General features: G+C 44.1%; 1 protein-coding gene and 1 pseudogene across 7 annotated transcripts in view; one reads left to right on the top strand and one right to left on the bottom strand.

Annotated features, from left to right (window-relative positions):
• Nucleotides 1-1,245: 1,245 nt before the first annotated feature.
• Nucleotides 1,246-16,945, bottom strand: part of smarca2 (SWI/SNF related, matrix associated, actin dependent regulator of chromatin, subfamily a, member 2) — a 58,326-nt gene continuing 42,626 nt past the window's right edge. For all 7 annotated transcript variants that reach the window (XM_056593236.1, XM_056593235.1, XM_056593240.1 and 4 more), the window contains exons 30-35: nt 15,890-16,164; nt 10,544-10,649; nt 8,752-8,853; nt 6,916-7,048; nt 6,040-6,158; nt 1,246-3,761 (exon numbers count right to left, since the gene is read on the bottom strand). In XM_056593236.1, the coding sequence (XP_056449211.1) occupies nt 3,726-3,761; nt 6,040-6,158; nt 6,916-7,048; nt 8,752-8,853; nt 10,544-10,649; nt 15,890-16,164 (771 nt within the window). In that variant the 3' untranslated portion in view covers nt 1,246-3,725. The remainder of the gene's footprint in view (nt 3,762-6,039; nt 6,159-6,915; nt 7,049-8,751; nt 8,854-10,543; nt 10,650-15,889; nt 16,165-16,945) is intronic.
• LOC130384989 (5S ribosomal RNA) lies at nt 15,593-15,711 on the top strand (annotated as a pseudogene).

The raw sequence follows: 16,945 nt of genomic DNA, 5'->3' as shown, positions 1-16,945 counted from the left end.
ATAATGTCCTGGTGTACATCCAATGTAGGATTAAAACACCTTCAGGGATTTGAATACATTTGATTCCATAATCAATGCATTGAGTCCAAACAGGAAGGAAGGCACACATGTATAAAGTACAATTCACACGTTTTTGCATAGAAACCAGAGTGCTTTGCCCATTCACAACCAATATCTTCAAATAAATGCCTTGGCTGGCTTTTAAAGCATGTGAAAGATAGTCTCGGAGAAAGGGAAAAAAACAGGATTTAACCTGGGATCCTTTCACTGCAATGCCGGAGGAAATCAATCCACAGCGCATGTAAGAATAAACAGAAACATGAGTGCCAGCATGCAAGCTTAGTAGAAACAGAGATTGGACAAGAGGGAAAACACACACACACACACACACACACACACACACACACACACACACACACACACACACACACACACACACACACACACACACACACACACACACACACACACACACACACACACACACACACACAACTCAAGGACACTTTACAATGTGGGCAGGAACATCGAAAACAGAATAACTGAATCAAAAAGACGAGCAAACAAACACCTCAGGCAGTTCACAGGCAGTAGGCATGGTAGGAGAGGTGAGTTGAGAAGAGTTTTAAAGGAGGCAAGAGATGAGGGCCTTTCGGATGTCGGGGGGAGAGAGTTCCAGAGGGCGGGGGCTGCCACATTGAAGACACACGCCGTTGTCTTCACCTCTATAGCGGCACCAGAGGAAAAACACCCTGGAATGTTTGAGACGAAATGACGGAGACGGCAAAAGTGTTGTACTCTCGGTGTCAATCTCATTGTGTGCAGTGTTTGAATCACTTACGTAAAATGTCAATCTTTCTTAAATCTGTTCTGGAACAGAGAACATTGTATCGAAGGAATAGGAAAACAGGTATTACTGATAGTTGTAAAATCAATAAGTGTAAATCTTGTTATTATCCTACTATAAAAAGTTGAAAGTCAGACATGGTAAACGGTCATAATATACCATTTCCTGCTATTAATATTTAGCCGCTTTCACCAAAGAGACGGGTCACTAGGGAGCAGTTTGTGGCCAAAAAGAAAAGTGTGACGCAAGTCCCGCAACAATGCTTTAATTTTGGGATGTGACCCAGAAAGAACTTTTCTTCATGGACAGCCCAGCTGACTAGACTGTCCTGCCCTGCTGCTGTTAGCTCGCGCTCTCTCTCTCTCTCTCTCTCTCTCTCTCTCTCTCTCTCTCTCTCTCTCTCTCTCTCTCTCTCTCCTCCCGAGACAGACAGACAGGGCTGTCCTTAAACATCAGAGGTCCAGGCTTAAAGAGAAGGCTGACCGCTGCCTTTCCCTGCTCCTTGCCACCAGCGTCCTGACACGCCTTAGCACACGCTGCCTGACGGGAGGCAGACAGCGCTATTGACCTGCTTTTCTTTTTATAGATTTACTTTTGACGTTTTTGAGTGACGGTATTTGTGTGTGTGGTGTCAAACAATGTCATCAAAATGACATTGTATGTTGTACAATGTCCTGAAATGAAAAGAGACGGATAGGTTTGTTGTCAAATGTCGTAAAAAATTACAATGTTTATCATACAATGTCATTTTATTGACATTGTATGATGCACAATGTCATTTTATTGACATTGTATGATGTAAAATGTCATTTTTGACGACATTGACACGGATGCAATAAAATGGCATTGCATGTTGTACCATGTCATTTTAATGCCATGGTACGGCGCTCGATACAATTACTTAGTGGTTACTATAGTGGTTGATTAAATCCTAGAATATTTAGCCCGTGTTCTTCGTCTGTGCAGGGGTCACAAAAAAAAGGAGATGGGACATCAAAGAAAGGAGAAGATGACATCGCTCATTCCCGTCGCACACATTCGAAGGTTGAGGGTCTGGAAACTCCTGGGCCCGTCCTTATCCGGAGGAATACACAACCCACCCTGCGGACTAGACAGTCTTGAATGCATGAGGTGCTGGCAGCCCCCTGCGACCCAGCAGCTGGGCAGACTCTGCTGAGCAGGGGGGAGCGCCCACAAACCGCGTGTGGATCCCCCCAGACTATCAGCACAGCCCTCCAACAAAAGCCCATCTGTTGAGGGCCGATACGGCCAGAACCCAGAGGCATTCTTTGGTTTAGGAAGTCAGTGAGGGAGCGAGCGAGCGAGAGAGAGAGTATGTACGCATTTCTTTATGTCCAAAAAAAATAATCGGATGATTATTCAGATTTATCATAACTGAAACATATTCTTCTGTAAAAATTAATGTTTTTAGCATGTTAATGCAGATTGTGTGTGTGTGCGTGTGTGTGTGTGTCTGTGTATGTGTGTGTGTGTGTTTTTGTGTGTGTCACATGTTGATACTGAGGAGAAGATCACTCAGGATACGTCATGTGCTGAAAATATGTTTTTATTTGCCCATGGCTCTGAAATTCTGCCAAAAAGACTATGTGCAAACAAAGCAAATAGTAAGTTACACTAATGTTGGCTGTTTCAGTTTGCTGGCACTCTTAATACATACATAAGGATATATATTTGCATATAATCAATACCTGTATTGTAAAACAAATCGAGGGTATAAGATTGTATCAATTTTATAAGAGCTTTGAATGTAAACAACTTTGACTATATGTCAAACAAAAAATACTGCAGAATAATATCTTGATTAAAGCATTAATAATGGGTGATAGGCAAAATACTTGTAAGCAAAATTGTAGATGCGGTTAATAGAATTGATTAATCCTAAACATCTGAACTCAAATACTAAGCAGCAACACTGCCTTTCTCCACATGCTAGATAACACCGTTTCTACAGAGATACATCTTCTGCGAATTTAGAAGTCGACTGTTGAAAATAAACATTAGCCGAAACGAGCGAAAGCTTATGCATGTCATTAAAAGTATACTGATTCATGCACTATAACATAAGGAAGCCAAGCATTTAGGGGACTTATTAGCCAAGTGTCTACCACTGCATATTTCAAAATAAAATAACTGTTCTGGACTTTAAACGCAGAACCACCAAAGTAACTCAAGCTAAGTATAGGTACATTTGATGCAGGTTTAATTAACTGGGTGACTAAAATGAAAGGTTACGGCATTCTATGGAAAGCAACTGCAGTTGAGTTAGGTGAGGAGACATTTTTTTTCCGACTTTTTATGTTTTATAAGGCACAAGTTAGGGTTTTCTAGATTAAGCACATAGATTTTGTTGGTTTTTGCCCCAAGGATAAAAACAACTTCGGAAGACTACGTCAGTGGCAAAATGGTTCGCAATTAGGACCATGTAAAATATACACACACGGGTATAGGTAAAACATGATTTAAGACCAAATAAAAATATAACACGTTTTCTTATCAAACCAAATTGGCTTCAGATATCTTCTTATCCTTTGTTTTGTGTTTAGAAGATCACATTCTATCAATTCAAAAAAGTGCATCCAGTAACAATAGAAAAGCTGGTGTTTAAAGATCAACTTTTTTCAATATATAATTTTAGTCTTTTTTTCGATCAATCGCTAAATTGTTCCAATCTGAAATGTACAAAAGACACAATGGCATATCTTTTCCATTTGCATCCAATCTCGAGCGGGAACCGATGTCGAGAATCCCCCGGAAGAAACATCAAATGGTGTCGGAGCCACCGCGCTAAACAACGTATAATTGTTTGTTTGATAGGTGTGATGACTTATCTTCATCCTCCTCCTCCTCCTCCTCCTGCTCACTCATCCTCACTCTTGCTCCCGTCCGTCAGATCCTACAGCGGGAGAAGAAGGACGACAGCTGAAGAGAGGCCAGGGAGGGTGGATGTAGAAACAGGTTGATCACACGCTCACATTGGGACAAGATGAGAAGACGGAAACGTCAAAAACCGAGAGAGATTGACACTCGTTGGAGTGGAACGAGGATTCTGTGACATATGGAGAGAGCGAGCGAGAGAGAGAGACAGAGACAAGCGCTAGGGAAAGGGAGATTAAAGATCCATGACATTGTGATGAAGCTTGATGCTTGGCATGGAGGTGTGGTGGAAGGTGAATTTCCACAGATCAATCATGGACGTGCTGGGGAAGTACGCCCATGAGAGGAACGTTTGGAAGTTTAGCCTCTGCCCTTTCCGCTTATACCTCAGAAATAGCCACTAGGAGACATTCAATGGGACTTTGAAAAAGACAGCTCGAGAGGTGGACCATCTGTCAGACTCTCAGTCTCTCTCCGACAAAGCCTTTGAGGAACTGGCCTTTTGAAGTAAGACGTCTCTACGGGGAGAGTACCTTCTTAAAGCTCCCAAGACATCGCCGACGTAAATGCAAGGTGGTCCAGCCCACAACAAACATACTAATATGAATAGAAAAATAAGGATGTGGATGGCTGGCTATTGTAGCCAGCCATCCACCATCCACCATTTCCAGACATTAGATATATTTTTTCGCTACAGATGATTTCAGTACATGAATACGTTACTGTACCCAGTACACTTACATCCTTTGGGATTTTATGCTATTATGTCGCATTATGATAAGGCAAAACAACCAATTGACAAAGCTTCACAGTCAATGTTCATGGGTAATATACACATGCATTAAAGGACCTGTAAGCAGTGTTAGAGTGTGGTTACCGAAATTGGTCCATGTGATTCGTCACTGGCTATATGTCCCCAAAAAGCTGCTTCAAACCATCCATAGCTTCCACCCGTTGTAATAGTGATAGGAAAGGAGTTGTCCCATTACTCCTTTGTTACACCCTCGCAGCCTCGAGTAATGGTTAATCAAAGGCGCTCGGCTGGCGGCGTGCAGAACTCAGAATCTACACAGCCAGCCAATCACAGTGGAGCCATATGGGGTCGAGCAACAGGAACGTTGAAAGAGTGCTTCCCTTACGGCTTGTACATCAGATGCATCTGATATACAAGAAGCAGAAGGTAGAGAATGAATATAAATCGAAACCACTTTCCATACCTTACCTTACCGTCATCTGGCCTAATCCAAACTTTGTTAGGGTATAATAACAAATGCTTTAACGCTAAACGACCAAACCACGACCGAAACACCATCACTACCAATAACATTCCTATGCTCCTGGAGGCGGTCATTGCGATGTGATCTCACGACGTACGGGCCAAACATTGTAAAACGTAAAATAGCCTGGATTATCTGGACAGGACAGATGTACTATTCTGATGGGCTCACTGGGGTCAACAAAGGAGAATATAAATAAAGCATTGTGAATTACAAGGCCTCCGGGTTAGGAAATATGTCTTGGATTTAATTATTTGCATTGCCTGGCTGGTGGCAGCGGGCGGGAACAGCTTGCTTGGGAATAATTCATTATGCATAGGAGCTGGGTCGATATACCTGTATGATGTGGGAGGTATAGCTCGGCAATTACTACTTGGCTGATTTACCTGCGAGGCGGAGTGCATAAATGTAGAAACTTTTTGAGGCGAATAATTGAATTAAAATATTCATTCAATAAGAGGTAATTTATTTATGATATTGCAATTAAAATGGATTAATAATATCATTAAAAGCTGAAGTTATTCTACTTGTACCTAGCAAATGAATGATGCTCTATCAAGGATAAAGACATTTGCAATAAATAACTGAGCTTATTGCAAATCGACAATAATTTTAAACTTTCTTCGAGTTCAAACCAAAAACTAAAAAAGCACGATTCCTCTATTTGTCTCGTACAAAGTTTGGAATTAACAATAAAGCTGACTTTGACTTTGAATTTTAAATTGTGTCCTCCAACCCACCTTCTATGGTGCGATAAGCATACATATGGGGCTTATCAACCAGGTGCCGGGTTTGTATTCCCACGATAAATCTGAATAAAACCACTTTATTTTCTCTGGCATTTTGCAATATGCCGCATGCATCGTACCTCCTACCCTGAAACGTAAACAAACCAAGGAGTCATTTCGGCCAAAGGGGGCACTGTGCGTCACATCCGGACCCGAGTGATAGTTATCACATGCGAAAGACGCAGCGCTGATTGTGTGCGGAAAGAGGAGCCAGCGATGCGAGGCGACCTACATTGTCGTCCTGGTCGCTGTCGTCGTCGTCGCTGACCACGGGCTTGGCCTTCCCGCGGCCCGGCCTCTTCTTCCCGTCCTCGTCCTTGGCCAGCTTGATCTTAACGCGCACCGACTTGGCTTTGGGAGGGACACAGGAGAGGAGGAGCGTCATGTGATGGGAGCCAAACGCGAATGCAAATGATCCAAGTAATGGCCTGGCCTCGCTCGGTCCCATGCGCTATGTATACGGTCCTATAACGTTTCAATCCTTAAGTACAGAGGGTAAGAATAGCACTGATAAGGGGAATTAAGTTGTTTTTCATTCCAACACCGAGTTCCTAAATGCCATCTATTAAACCTCGCCGCCGTTTGATTGACAGCTCCAGACTTGAGTCCTGAAGGAATAAGGGCAAGGAGATACAGAGATATTTTCTTTATAGCGCAGAATCTTAATGAGGTAATGTCTGTAATATGTATGTATTAGTGTGCGTGTGTGCTTGCAGGTGTATACGTGTGTGTGCGTGCGCTTGAAGGTGTATGCGTGTGTGTGTGTGTGTGTGTGCTCGCTGGTGTTTGCGAGCGTGCGTGCGCGCGCGCGTGCGTGCGTGCGCGCGTGCGTGCGTGCGTGCGTGCGTGCGTGCGTGCGTGCGTGCGTGCGTGCGTGCGTGCGTGCGTGCGTGCGTGCGTGCGTGCGTGCGTGCGTGCGTGCGTGCGTGCGTGCGTGCGTGCGTGCGTGCGTGCGTGCGTGCGTGCGTGCGTGCGTGCGTGCGTGCGTGCGTGTGTGTGTGTAAAGAGAGGCTCAGCAGGGGGACTTTGGGAGATAGCGGTAAGGTATGGTAAGGTATGGAAAGTGGTAAGGTATGGAAAGTGGTTTCCATTTATGTTCATTGTCTACCTTCTGCTTCTGATTCTTCCTCGTCCTCGTCGTCCTCGTCTTCATCGCTTTCTTCCTCACTCTCCTCCTTCTTGACGATCTTCTGCCTGGCGCTCCTGAACACCGACTGAAGCACGATGGAGTCCTCGTAGATCTGAAGAGGGCAGATGGAGACTCTCATTAAAATAATTTCTGCATATAGAAGATTACCCGATGGAGGCTCTGTGACAAGCGGGAAAACAGTATTGTTTATAGCCTTTTATGTATTGTCCGACAGTATTAATTTCCCTCGGCTAATGAAGAAGAGTTGCAAATGACAAGATGTCTTGGCAGGAGGGAAGAGGTCTGGGGACCAAGCGGATTCAGACACAGGCAGGATGGGGACATTGGGGATCGAGCCCAGTTCCTCTTGGTTGGGAGTCCCCCTGCACCTAACCACATGAGCAGGATATCCGCCTAGCTCTTAGTGACACATTAAAACAGAGGGGAGATCCATTCGTGTACATGATCTGGCAGCCTCTTCTTGACCCTCACCCTCTCCCTCCCTGCCTAGCCCCAAAGGCCTGCTCTTGATCCCTGTCCTTGGTGTTTAAATAACTGGTCGCAGGAAGGTGCTAGACCAGTATTTTCAGTTTTTATTGTTTTTCTTTCTCACCTTGTAATCCATCCCCTTCGTCCCCCTTGACAAGAATGGCTGATAAATTGAAATAAAAAAATTTTTTTGGGTAAAAGATGTTTTAAGAACTATCCCCTTCATACTTGCGAATTCCTTTGTGTAAACCAGGGGTTTTCAAAGTGTGAGAGAGTGAGCCCCCCCTCAGAGAAAAAAATTCAGCTGAGCCCCCCCCCCCCAATTTTTTTTTCTAAATACCTGTGTTTTGAAAGCTATTTTAATTATTTTACACATTTCCAACATCTCCGATCATAATTTTCAAACATTTGGAACATATTTTTGAAACATTTGAAACAAATTTTTTAACATATTTTTTAAACATATTTCTGAAACATTACAACATCTTTTTGCGTTTTTAAACAACACAATTTAACAACTTTATCTAAGCATGTTTTAGCTTAACCTTTTTTAAATACATTTGAACATCTTAATCTGTGTAAACTGCCAGTTTACAGATTAATTCAGGGTCCCCGACTCTGAATTTTCTGAGTCGAATCAGATCTGCCTTTTCAGTCCAGAGATTCGACTATTCGGCGGGGTTTGTTTACCGGCGTTGCTATGGTGACCTAAATTATTATAAGCAACTGAAAACGACGCCGGTTTGAAACTAAAACTGTGATTCTGAAAAAAGTATAAATGCTATCAAAATTCCGTTTAGATAGTATTGAATATACAAGTGTGTAGATTTGTTTAATGGTTTGAACGTTGGTAAACGGTTGAAAAAGGAATGAGTTACGATGTCTAGAAGTAGGTGTATCAGAATGGGCTGACGTCTTCAATGAAAACAGCTGAAAACGAAGCATTATGAAACTAAAACTGTGATTCTGAAGACATTTTAAATGATATCGAAATTCTGTTTCGATATTATTGAAGATACAAGTGTGTAGATTTGTTAAATGGTTTGCACGAAGATAAACGGTTGAAAATTGATTTAGTTATGTTACTTCTACAGTTGAAGTACGACTGATGATTTGAATCATCGTCTTTCAGGGTTTTTTTCGGGTTCGCGCCCCCCCTGAAGAACTCTGGCGCCCCCCAGGGGGGGCGCGCCCCACAGTTTGAAAACCACTGGTGTAAACCATTTGAACTCTGCTGTGTGCGATCAAGAAATTGACACGATTTCAACACAACAACACAACGTCTGCACATGGCGGTGGGGTGGAGAGCTGTAGCGGCGGCCTGACCTGGGAGCCCTCCAGGTTGAAGGTCTGGGCGTTGTGACACAGCAGCATCACGTCCTTCTCCAGGTCGCCCACGCCCCGGTACTTGTGGTTCCTCACGCGGTCCTGTTGGAGCAAAACACCCGCGAACACAGCTCTCAAGTTTGTATGATTGTATACTTGGCTACTTTTCTTTCTCGCGTACGAAACCTTTTTAAAAAGGTTAAAGGAGACATATTATGGTGATTTCACAACAAGTAAACATAGTATTGGAGTTCCAGAAAACAAGTTTTTGAAGCTGTTTGCTGGAAATAGCTTTTAGGAAAAAAAAACTCGCCTACCGCTATTCCCCTCTGTTTCAGTCCCTTCAGAATGCGCTGTTTCTGGTGTATGTAGCTTTAATGCAAATGAGCTGCTGTCCATTGACCAATGAGCTGTCATGCTGAACCACAGCATGGAGATTAAGGGATTGTTGCAGTTTGCGGACTCCTGGAGCTCTATATCTATATAATATATGTATATATTCTTTTTTGGCTCAAAACAAAGAAGCAGTAGCCTGACTGCTATGTTCAAGGCAGTATGTTTGTATGTTCATCGTTTAATTGCACTATAGGCTTTTTTTCTTATCGTCCTGTTTTGATCAGTATATGCCAATGTTGTTATCAATAAAAAAACATTTGCACAAGGCAAGCCGATGCACTTCTCCATGTTGATAAGAGCATTAAAATGAGAAAAATTAATGGGACAAAGAAATTAAGGGATATTTAGCATAGAAAAAACATTTGCGATTAATCACGATTAATCTTGAGTTAACTATGGCATTAATGCGATTAAATAAAATATTTTAATCGCTTGACAGCACTAGTATTTATATAATATTATATCTAATATCACGGCCAAAAGCTATGTGCACCTTGGATGATATTATGAATCATAAAGTCTGCGTCTGACGTCTCTGGTAATTCCACAACAAGTAAAGACTCGTAGTCGGGGATATCTCGGCCATGGTTGAGAAGAATGAGGGGGGAAAGGAACTTTGGCCGTGACTCTCTGAAGTCCATGAACCGCGACATGGAGGACAAAGGGATTGCACTCCGGGAGCTGAGCTGCCGGACTGCCGCCGAGCTCCCCGCGCCGGAGCTGCAAGCTTCGGCGGCAGTTCAGCTCCCGGAGTACACCGCCGGAGCTGCCGGACTGACTGCTTCGACGGCGGGGGGGTAGTTCTGCGGCAGTCCGGCAGCTCAGCTCCGGGAGTACAATCCCTTTCTCCTTCATGTCTCCTCCTCCGGACTGCCGCCGAAGCTTCGGCAGTCCGGCAGCTCCGGCGAAGGGAGCTCGGCGGCAGTCCGTCAGAGAAAGGGATTTTACTCCGTGGTCCACAAAATCTTAGCTATGCTCTGATTGGAGGGGAGTGGGGAAGTGGGAGGTAATATTCAAGTGTACCCCCTTCCTACGTAGGAGGGGGCGCCGAAACTGACTCGCTCGTTTGGTAATTGTATGAGGGGTACTTTCAGCAATGCATATCTCAATCAAAAAATCATGAACAGACTTTTTCAAAGTTTGTGTGCGTGTGGGAGCACCAGAGACCCAAAACAACACCTCAAATCCCAGGAAAAGTGTTGTTTTCATAATATGTCCCTTTTAATACTTACAATTATTCTCAGTGAAAGAAACCGCTCTTGCCACCATGTCAGGGTGTTGGAAGGACAGATTGTTTACACCAGCAAAATTTAACAAATTCATTGGATGCTCAGACAAATTATCATAATTACTATCGTATTCCCAGCGTTAGAAGTTACGCTGGCCTTGAACGCACCTTGATCTTCTTGAAGTCCACCGGTTTTCTGATCAGCTCGTAGTACTCCGGAAGCTCCTTCTTGGACGGCAGCTGAACGAAAACCTCACTGAGTTGTCTTCCTGACCTGTGAGACAGTCACCACGTACAATGTCAAGTGCTGGAACCTTCCACATACTTTATTTCCAAGCAAACCACATCTTTACCCATGCTTGAATGTCAACTTCTAGAAACAGATCATCCCTTTTTAATAACGGCCTTTCTCACCAATGTCAGGGCATTTGTTTTTAATTAACCATAATCTTTCCTCCAAATAACTATTTTGACGTCTTTCTGATAAACACCGATAAAATAACGGTTTCAATTGCAACAAGACAAATAACATTGAACAGGCTCTGACTCATTCGCTTTTCTCTGAAATACCACACAGGGAAAAGGTTTTTATGTCAGCATTTCTTGGAAAGTCAAAGTCAAAGTGAACTTTATTGTCAATCAGACCATGCAATAAGTAAGTTGCGAAATTGCATTTCCCCAGACTCCAAATGTGCAAGTAATATTTTAACACGCAACATATAATATAATAGTGCACAAAGACAACAGAAATTAAACACAACATATACAGACAGACAGTGGGCATATACATTATAGCTGTGTAGTTTATTTTGTGGTGCTAGTAGTTGTACTTGATGTTATTGAGGTGCAATAATAAATGGTGCAATATAGTAAAGTGCAAAGTGCAGAATAGCAGCATGGAGATACATATGTATGTAAACATGTATGTTATTGTGCATATAAAGAGCATCATACAGACATTGAGTTGAGACTATTTAAACAGTAATTTGGTCTTTGTGGGTGCAGGGGTTGTCCTATTCATGTCATTTTCTTGAGTGAGTCGAGTAGTCTGATGGCCTGTGGGAATAAGCTGTTGCTGAGTCTTTGTAGTCTTGCACCGCACACCGCGGTCGCGCATGCCAGATGGTAGGGGGTGAACAGATTGTGTGCTGGGTGGGTGGGGTCTTTGGTGATATCGGTGGCTCTCTTGCGGCAGTGGGACAGGTACAGGTCCTGGATGGATGGTTGGGCTAATCTGGTGATCTTCTCTGCAGTCCTCACCACCCTCTGTAGAGCCTTCTGGTCAGCAGCAGGGCCGCTGTCGTACCAGACTGAGATCCTGCTGATAAGGATGCTCTCAATAGCACTGCTGTAGAAGGTGGTGAGCGCAGATGGGGGTAGGTCAGCTCTCCTCATCCGGCGAAGGAAGTGGAGGCGTTGTTAGTGGACCATGTCAGCTCGTCTGTGATATGCACCCCAAGGAACTGGGTGGGTTGCACAGACTCCACTCCACTGCCATTGATGGTGAGTGGGGTGAGTGGTATGTGTTTCTTCCTGAAGCCCACAGTTATTTATTTTGTTTTGTTGACACAGTTGTCACACCAGTTGATAAGTTAAGCCTCTGCAGGCCGAGGTGTCGTCGTCGCTGATGAGGCCCACCACGGTTGTGTCATCTGTGAACTTGATGATGTGGTTCAACAGAGGGCTCAACACACATCCCTGAGGGACCCCGATGTTCAAGATGGTGGTCTCTGAGGAGTTTTTGCAAACTCTTACTGTCTGTGGTCTGTCGGTAAGAAAGTCCAGTAATCAGTTGCATAGTGGGGTGCTGATGCCTATTGCGCCAAGTTTATCCCACAGGTGTCGGGGATGAATGCGTTGAAGGCGGCGCTGAAGTTGATGAACAGCATCTGCACGTAACTGTTCTTGTTTTCCAGGAGAGCGAGGCATAGGTGGAGTGCTGTTGCTATGGCATCATCAGTGGATCGTTTGGGAGGGTATGCAAACTTGAATTGTAGTGGGGAGACTGGATGTTATATGGGCCATGACCAACCTTTCAAAGCAGCTCATCATGATGGAGTGCTATGGGCCCGGTATGATGGTGGTGGCATTGAAGCATGATCAGAGAGGTGTTGTAGTTCTAGGTGTTGTTCTTGGGGGACTTTGCTGCTATTTTTGCAGTTTCCTCAAATAAATAATACTCAACTCGGGTGAATTCTCTGATCCTCAATAGGAGCACATCCGAACAGCTAGCGATGACTCCGAATCGCGGTGATGTCTGACTTTGCAATCATCATGATACATGAAATGTATCTACAGTGCATTTATATTGGCTCACATATAAACATATGTGTGGTTGACATGGATTGAGAGGAGCGCCTTTGATAAGGAGTTGGACTGTGGGTTTCCTAGTGACAGCAAGGTTGTAATAATAACATAATGGCTCTTATGAAAAAGCCCAGATCTAACACTCAAACAATAAGGCTTTTTCTGGCATCTGGCACAACGAAGTGCACACAGAGGAAAGGAAATGAAATGAACCTGCCACATTTTACATGATTGAAAACCTTTTCTTTGTGCTTCTATTAAAACTTAACCTCCTAAAATGCCGGAGTACTTTGATCATTTTAAGCCAGCCAAGTCGCATGGCATGGCTGTCGACTTGGCTAGTTTGTTTTGCGTCAGATGGGGCCGCCAGAATATAGAGAAAAAAACACGTTAATTTCAGAACAATCCCTTTAGAGAGTATAAAATAGGTTCCTAGAGCTGCTCCCACAGTGGTGGATTTCAGACATTTCATTAGGGTGAACAATAAAACGTCTATCAGACTATATTGAGATATATTGTTGGTTGAATCTTGTCAAAGTTTCTTGTCGAAGGAATGAACCCATATGCTCTTATCTCTGAGCATAATGTTTGTTTACCACTGTTATTTCACTGCGATTTGCTGCAGTTAAAGCCGTTTCTGCGACGTTTCACTTATAATATAATGATGACAATTCTAATGGTTCCAATATCATCCTCAAATATACAGACCGATTGCTATAATTAAATCCAGGGATGCAGCCATGTAGCCATGCAGTGCGTAACAGTTCTGATGGATAATAAAAGGATCCTGCCAGCCACTGAAAGGCTGAACCCGACTACAAAAAAACAACAACTGTTATTTAAATGTCAAGTCACGCCTTCTGTGCGGCTGACACCCCAGCGATTACAGCCCCAGAACAAAAGCCCTGGAGCTGAAGCAAAAGATTGAGAACCAAATTCCTCCAGACGCAACTCAAAGGGAGATCCTCTCTTGCCAGAATGACAGCTATATCGCAGCTGGCCGAGCACGCACGGAGAGCGTGGCAATTAGCCCAGCATCACAGATAGAGACTTCTCTCCAGGATTAGTAGTACCACAACAAAGGCAGCAGATAGAAACACAAAGAAGAGACACAGTGACTGTCCACAGACAAATAGGCTTCTATCATCTGGCCGAAGATGATGTGATCATGTCAGTGAGATCATTACTAGAATGTGGGCGTGTTGGGGGGGGGGCGGTTTTAAATGAGGCGATATGACTAAGAAAGCCGATTTGATGGGGGGGGGGGGGGGTAAGCCGGTGGACAGGACTGCTGTAATGATGTCCGTAGGTGGGCCACAAAAGAAAGCTGAGCGGGGGGTTGTCACCGGCATGGCAGGGGCTTTTATAATCGACGAGCCGCAGCCGAGGACACAAACGCACACTCCTCCGCTCAGCTGTTACAGGGGGGGGCTGTCTTACGTGGAGACAAATGCTCTGCCCGCCTTAGCAACCATGCGTGGGACCCGTTCAGAAAACCCCTGGAGCGGCCCCGGAGCCAACGCGGGGAGGGACTGTGGGCATACTTCCTCTTGAGTTCTTGATGTGTGTGATGGAATGAATGGTAAGCAGACTCACAGGGTTTTTCTTTAGTTTGTAGCTGGAGAGCCATGCCAAACTGCTTGTTTCAGCGCTGTCAATATATCAAATGACTTGATGACCTGCACTCGCATCGGTTGAAGTGCCTCTACGACCAGGACGGACGACGGTGAATGGCTTTGAGGAAGATTGTCTTTCGTATTGCTGAGGTATGGATTGCTATGAGGCCCGGCCTTTTAGAGCAACTGGCACTTTTGGGAACAGCAACAATTGGTGGCTTTCTTGGATGAGTCAAGAGTAAATTGAAATGAAAAAGAAATAAAGGCTTGGATTAACTAAAGTCTCTTCTAAAGGCGTGTGAATCAATCAGCGCTCTGAAAGCAATCATGTCTGTGCGTGAGAAATCGCACACTTTGACAATCACAAGTTTGTGATGTTTGTAAATGTATCGACCGTTTCTCGCTTGGGCTTCTTGATGCTATACAGGATCTGGCCATTATCTTCCGTAACACATTAAGGTTATATCAAGTCTGTGCAATTTCTCCCTCTCCCTGTTTTTTATTCCATTCTGTAATCATTCATTCCAATCCAAGGTTGAAACTCCTATGATAGGAAAGGGCTGGAGTTTCAACGGAATTAGAATATTTCGTAATTGCTGCAACGGAAAGTTCTGAATCCGTCCCAGGCCCAAGTTGATAGGAAAAAACAGGGTTTGAGTGAGCATCTACGGGTGAGATGCTCTGGTGAGGAACAGAAAAAGCAAAGAATTTGGAGTTTTGGAGTTTGAAAAGCACATTCCGGGCAACAACTCCATGCAGACAGCACATATTTTAGTAATTTCCAACCGTGTGAACTCTGCCATGGTTAGATAACCAACAAACCCAGACACACACGTAATGTGTTCACGGGCCATACAAAAGCAGAGAAGCAACACACACGTAATATGTTAACGGACCATACAGAGGCAGAGCCGCAACACATAATACTATGTGTTAAAGGACCATACAGGAGCAGAGCAGTCACACATACATAATGTGTTAAAGGACCATACAGGAGCAGAGCAGTCACACATATGGGAGGTTTTCTAGGAAATGGCCATCCGTTTAGGTTAAGAGTTTCTTCTCTGGTCCAAAGGCAGTTGACAACTTGCAATTTGTTGGTAAGGTCAATAGTGGGTTCCTTTTAAAATGCTGTGTATTCGCGAAGCCGTGATGACAACCACTTTCCTTTATTCAAAGTCTGTTTCCAAATAACATTAATTTAAAGGGATATTATTCCACAAAAAAAACCGCCAATCATAACGAGCCTCGGCAAAATAGTTATCCTTATTACATCAATAACTAATTGATGACTAATAACAGCCATACCACCCTGAACACGCCCGATCTCGTCTGATCTCGGAAGCTAAGCAGGGTCGGGCCTGGTAAGTACTTGGATGGGAGACCGCCTGGAGAGACTAGGTGCTATAAGGGAAAACAGATGGAAAATAACCTTCTGGCTAACTCTGGTGCATTTACAGGAATGTTAATTAATGTACACTGTACACTGTTAAATTAAACCAATAAAAAAAAAGAAAGATTTTCTTCGTGTCAGGAAACGAAAAACAACACTAAGGAAGACATGAATAAACACACAAGAACCCATCCTCACCCGTCTCGGTAGTTGATGACGGTGTCGACCACAGCGTTCATCTGCTTGGTGAGTTTGGGGGGATTCGGGGTCAGCTTCTCCACCGGCGGGCGGCCGCGTTTCTTCTTGCCCTTGGAGGACCCTCCGCCGCCGCCGCCGCCGCCGCCGCCGCCGCCGCCGCCGCCGCCACTGCTCTCGGCCCGGCTGGTGGAGCCTCTGTCCTGACGTCTCTTCCTCTTGTGCTTCTTCAGGCGGATCTCCTCCTCCATCTCCTCCAGGTTTCCGTCCTCCACAGCCTGGGAGCGGGAGGGGAAACACCCGGGGGGAATGAACATGCTGAGCCCTACTTAGCTCCTGCCACAAAAACCATCTTCTGACGAGTTGAGGAGACAAGAGCAGTTAGGAGAAATGACAAACTGTAGAAGAAGAGCTGGCAGGGAGGACGAGTGAAAGAGTTTATCCTGAGCACAAAAATAAAATAAAATACCCAGAGGCCTTTGACCGCCCTCAAAGCACAGTGCAGATGCTCAGAAATGTTAAGGCATTATAGCCGGGCAAATTCATTTTGTTAACTTTTTCAACCACTTGAAACTTGGATAGAAAAGCCTCATCCTCATCGTCAATCCGCTTGAATTCAATGAATACAAAATATATAATACATATTATGCAATACATGGTGGAATTTAATCTATCCAGAAAGAATGGGCCACTTTTGTTTACAAATCTTCCTCTCCAAAGGTATAGAAAATGGCTGAACAACAATATTCAGGCAGGATCAGGATATGACTCAATATATATATTGAGTCATTCTCCATCTAAAAAGAATGAAAAAAATAATGTGATGCATGCAATATACTCAGTCCAAACTGTAACCACATGAGATGTGTGAAGCGGGGAAGTGCTATGGGGTCTCTGCACTCACAAGGCTGCGGGTCTGTGCAAAATATGAAATGTTTTATTTAATTGGACCCCCAGTGAGTCGCCCAATAACAGGCTAACCAAGCGATCCTCACATTTGTTGGTATAGGAAACTGTTACGGCGGACACCCTGTTGTGCACGCTCGAACACCTAAGCCT

The sequence above is a fragment of the Gadus chalcogrammus genome, chromosome 6 (assembly GCF_026213295.1).
Source record: "Gadus chalcogrammus isolate NIFS_2021 chromosome 6, NIFS_Gcha_1.0, whole genome shotgun sequence".
NCBI classification, from domain to species: domain Eukaryota; kingdom Metazoa; phylum Chordata; class Actinopteri; order Gadiformes; family Gadidae; genus Gadus; species Gadus chalcogrammus.
Note: the sequence above shows the minus strand (reverse complement) of the source record. Positions and strands in the feature narration are given on the sequence as shown.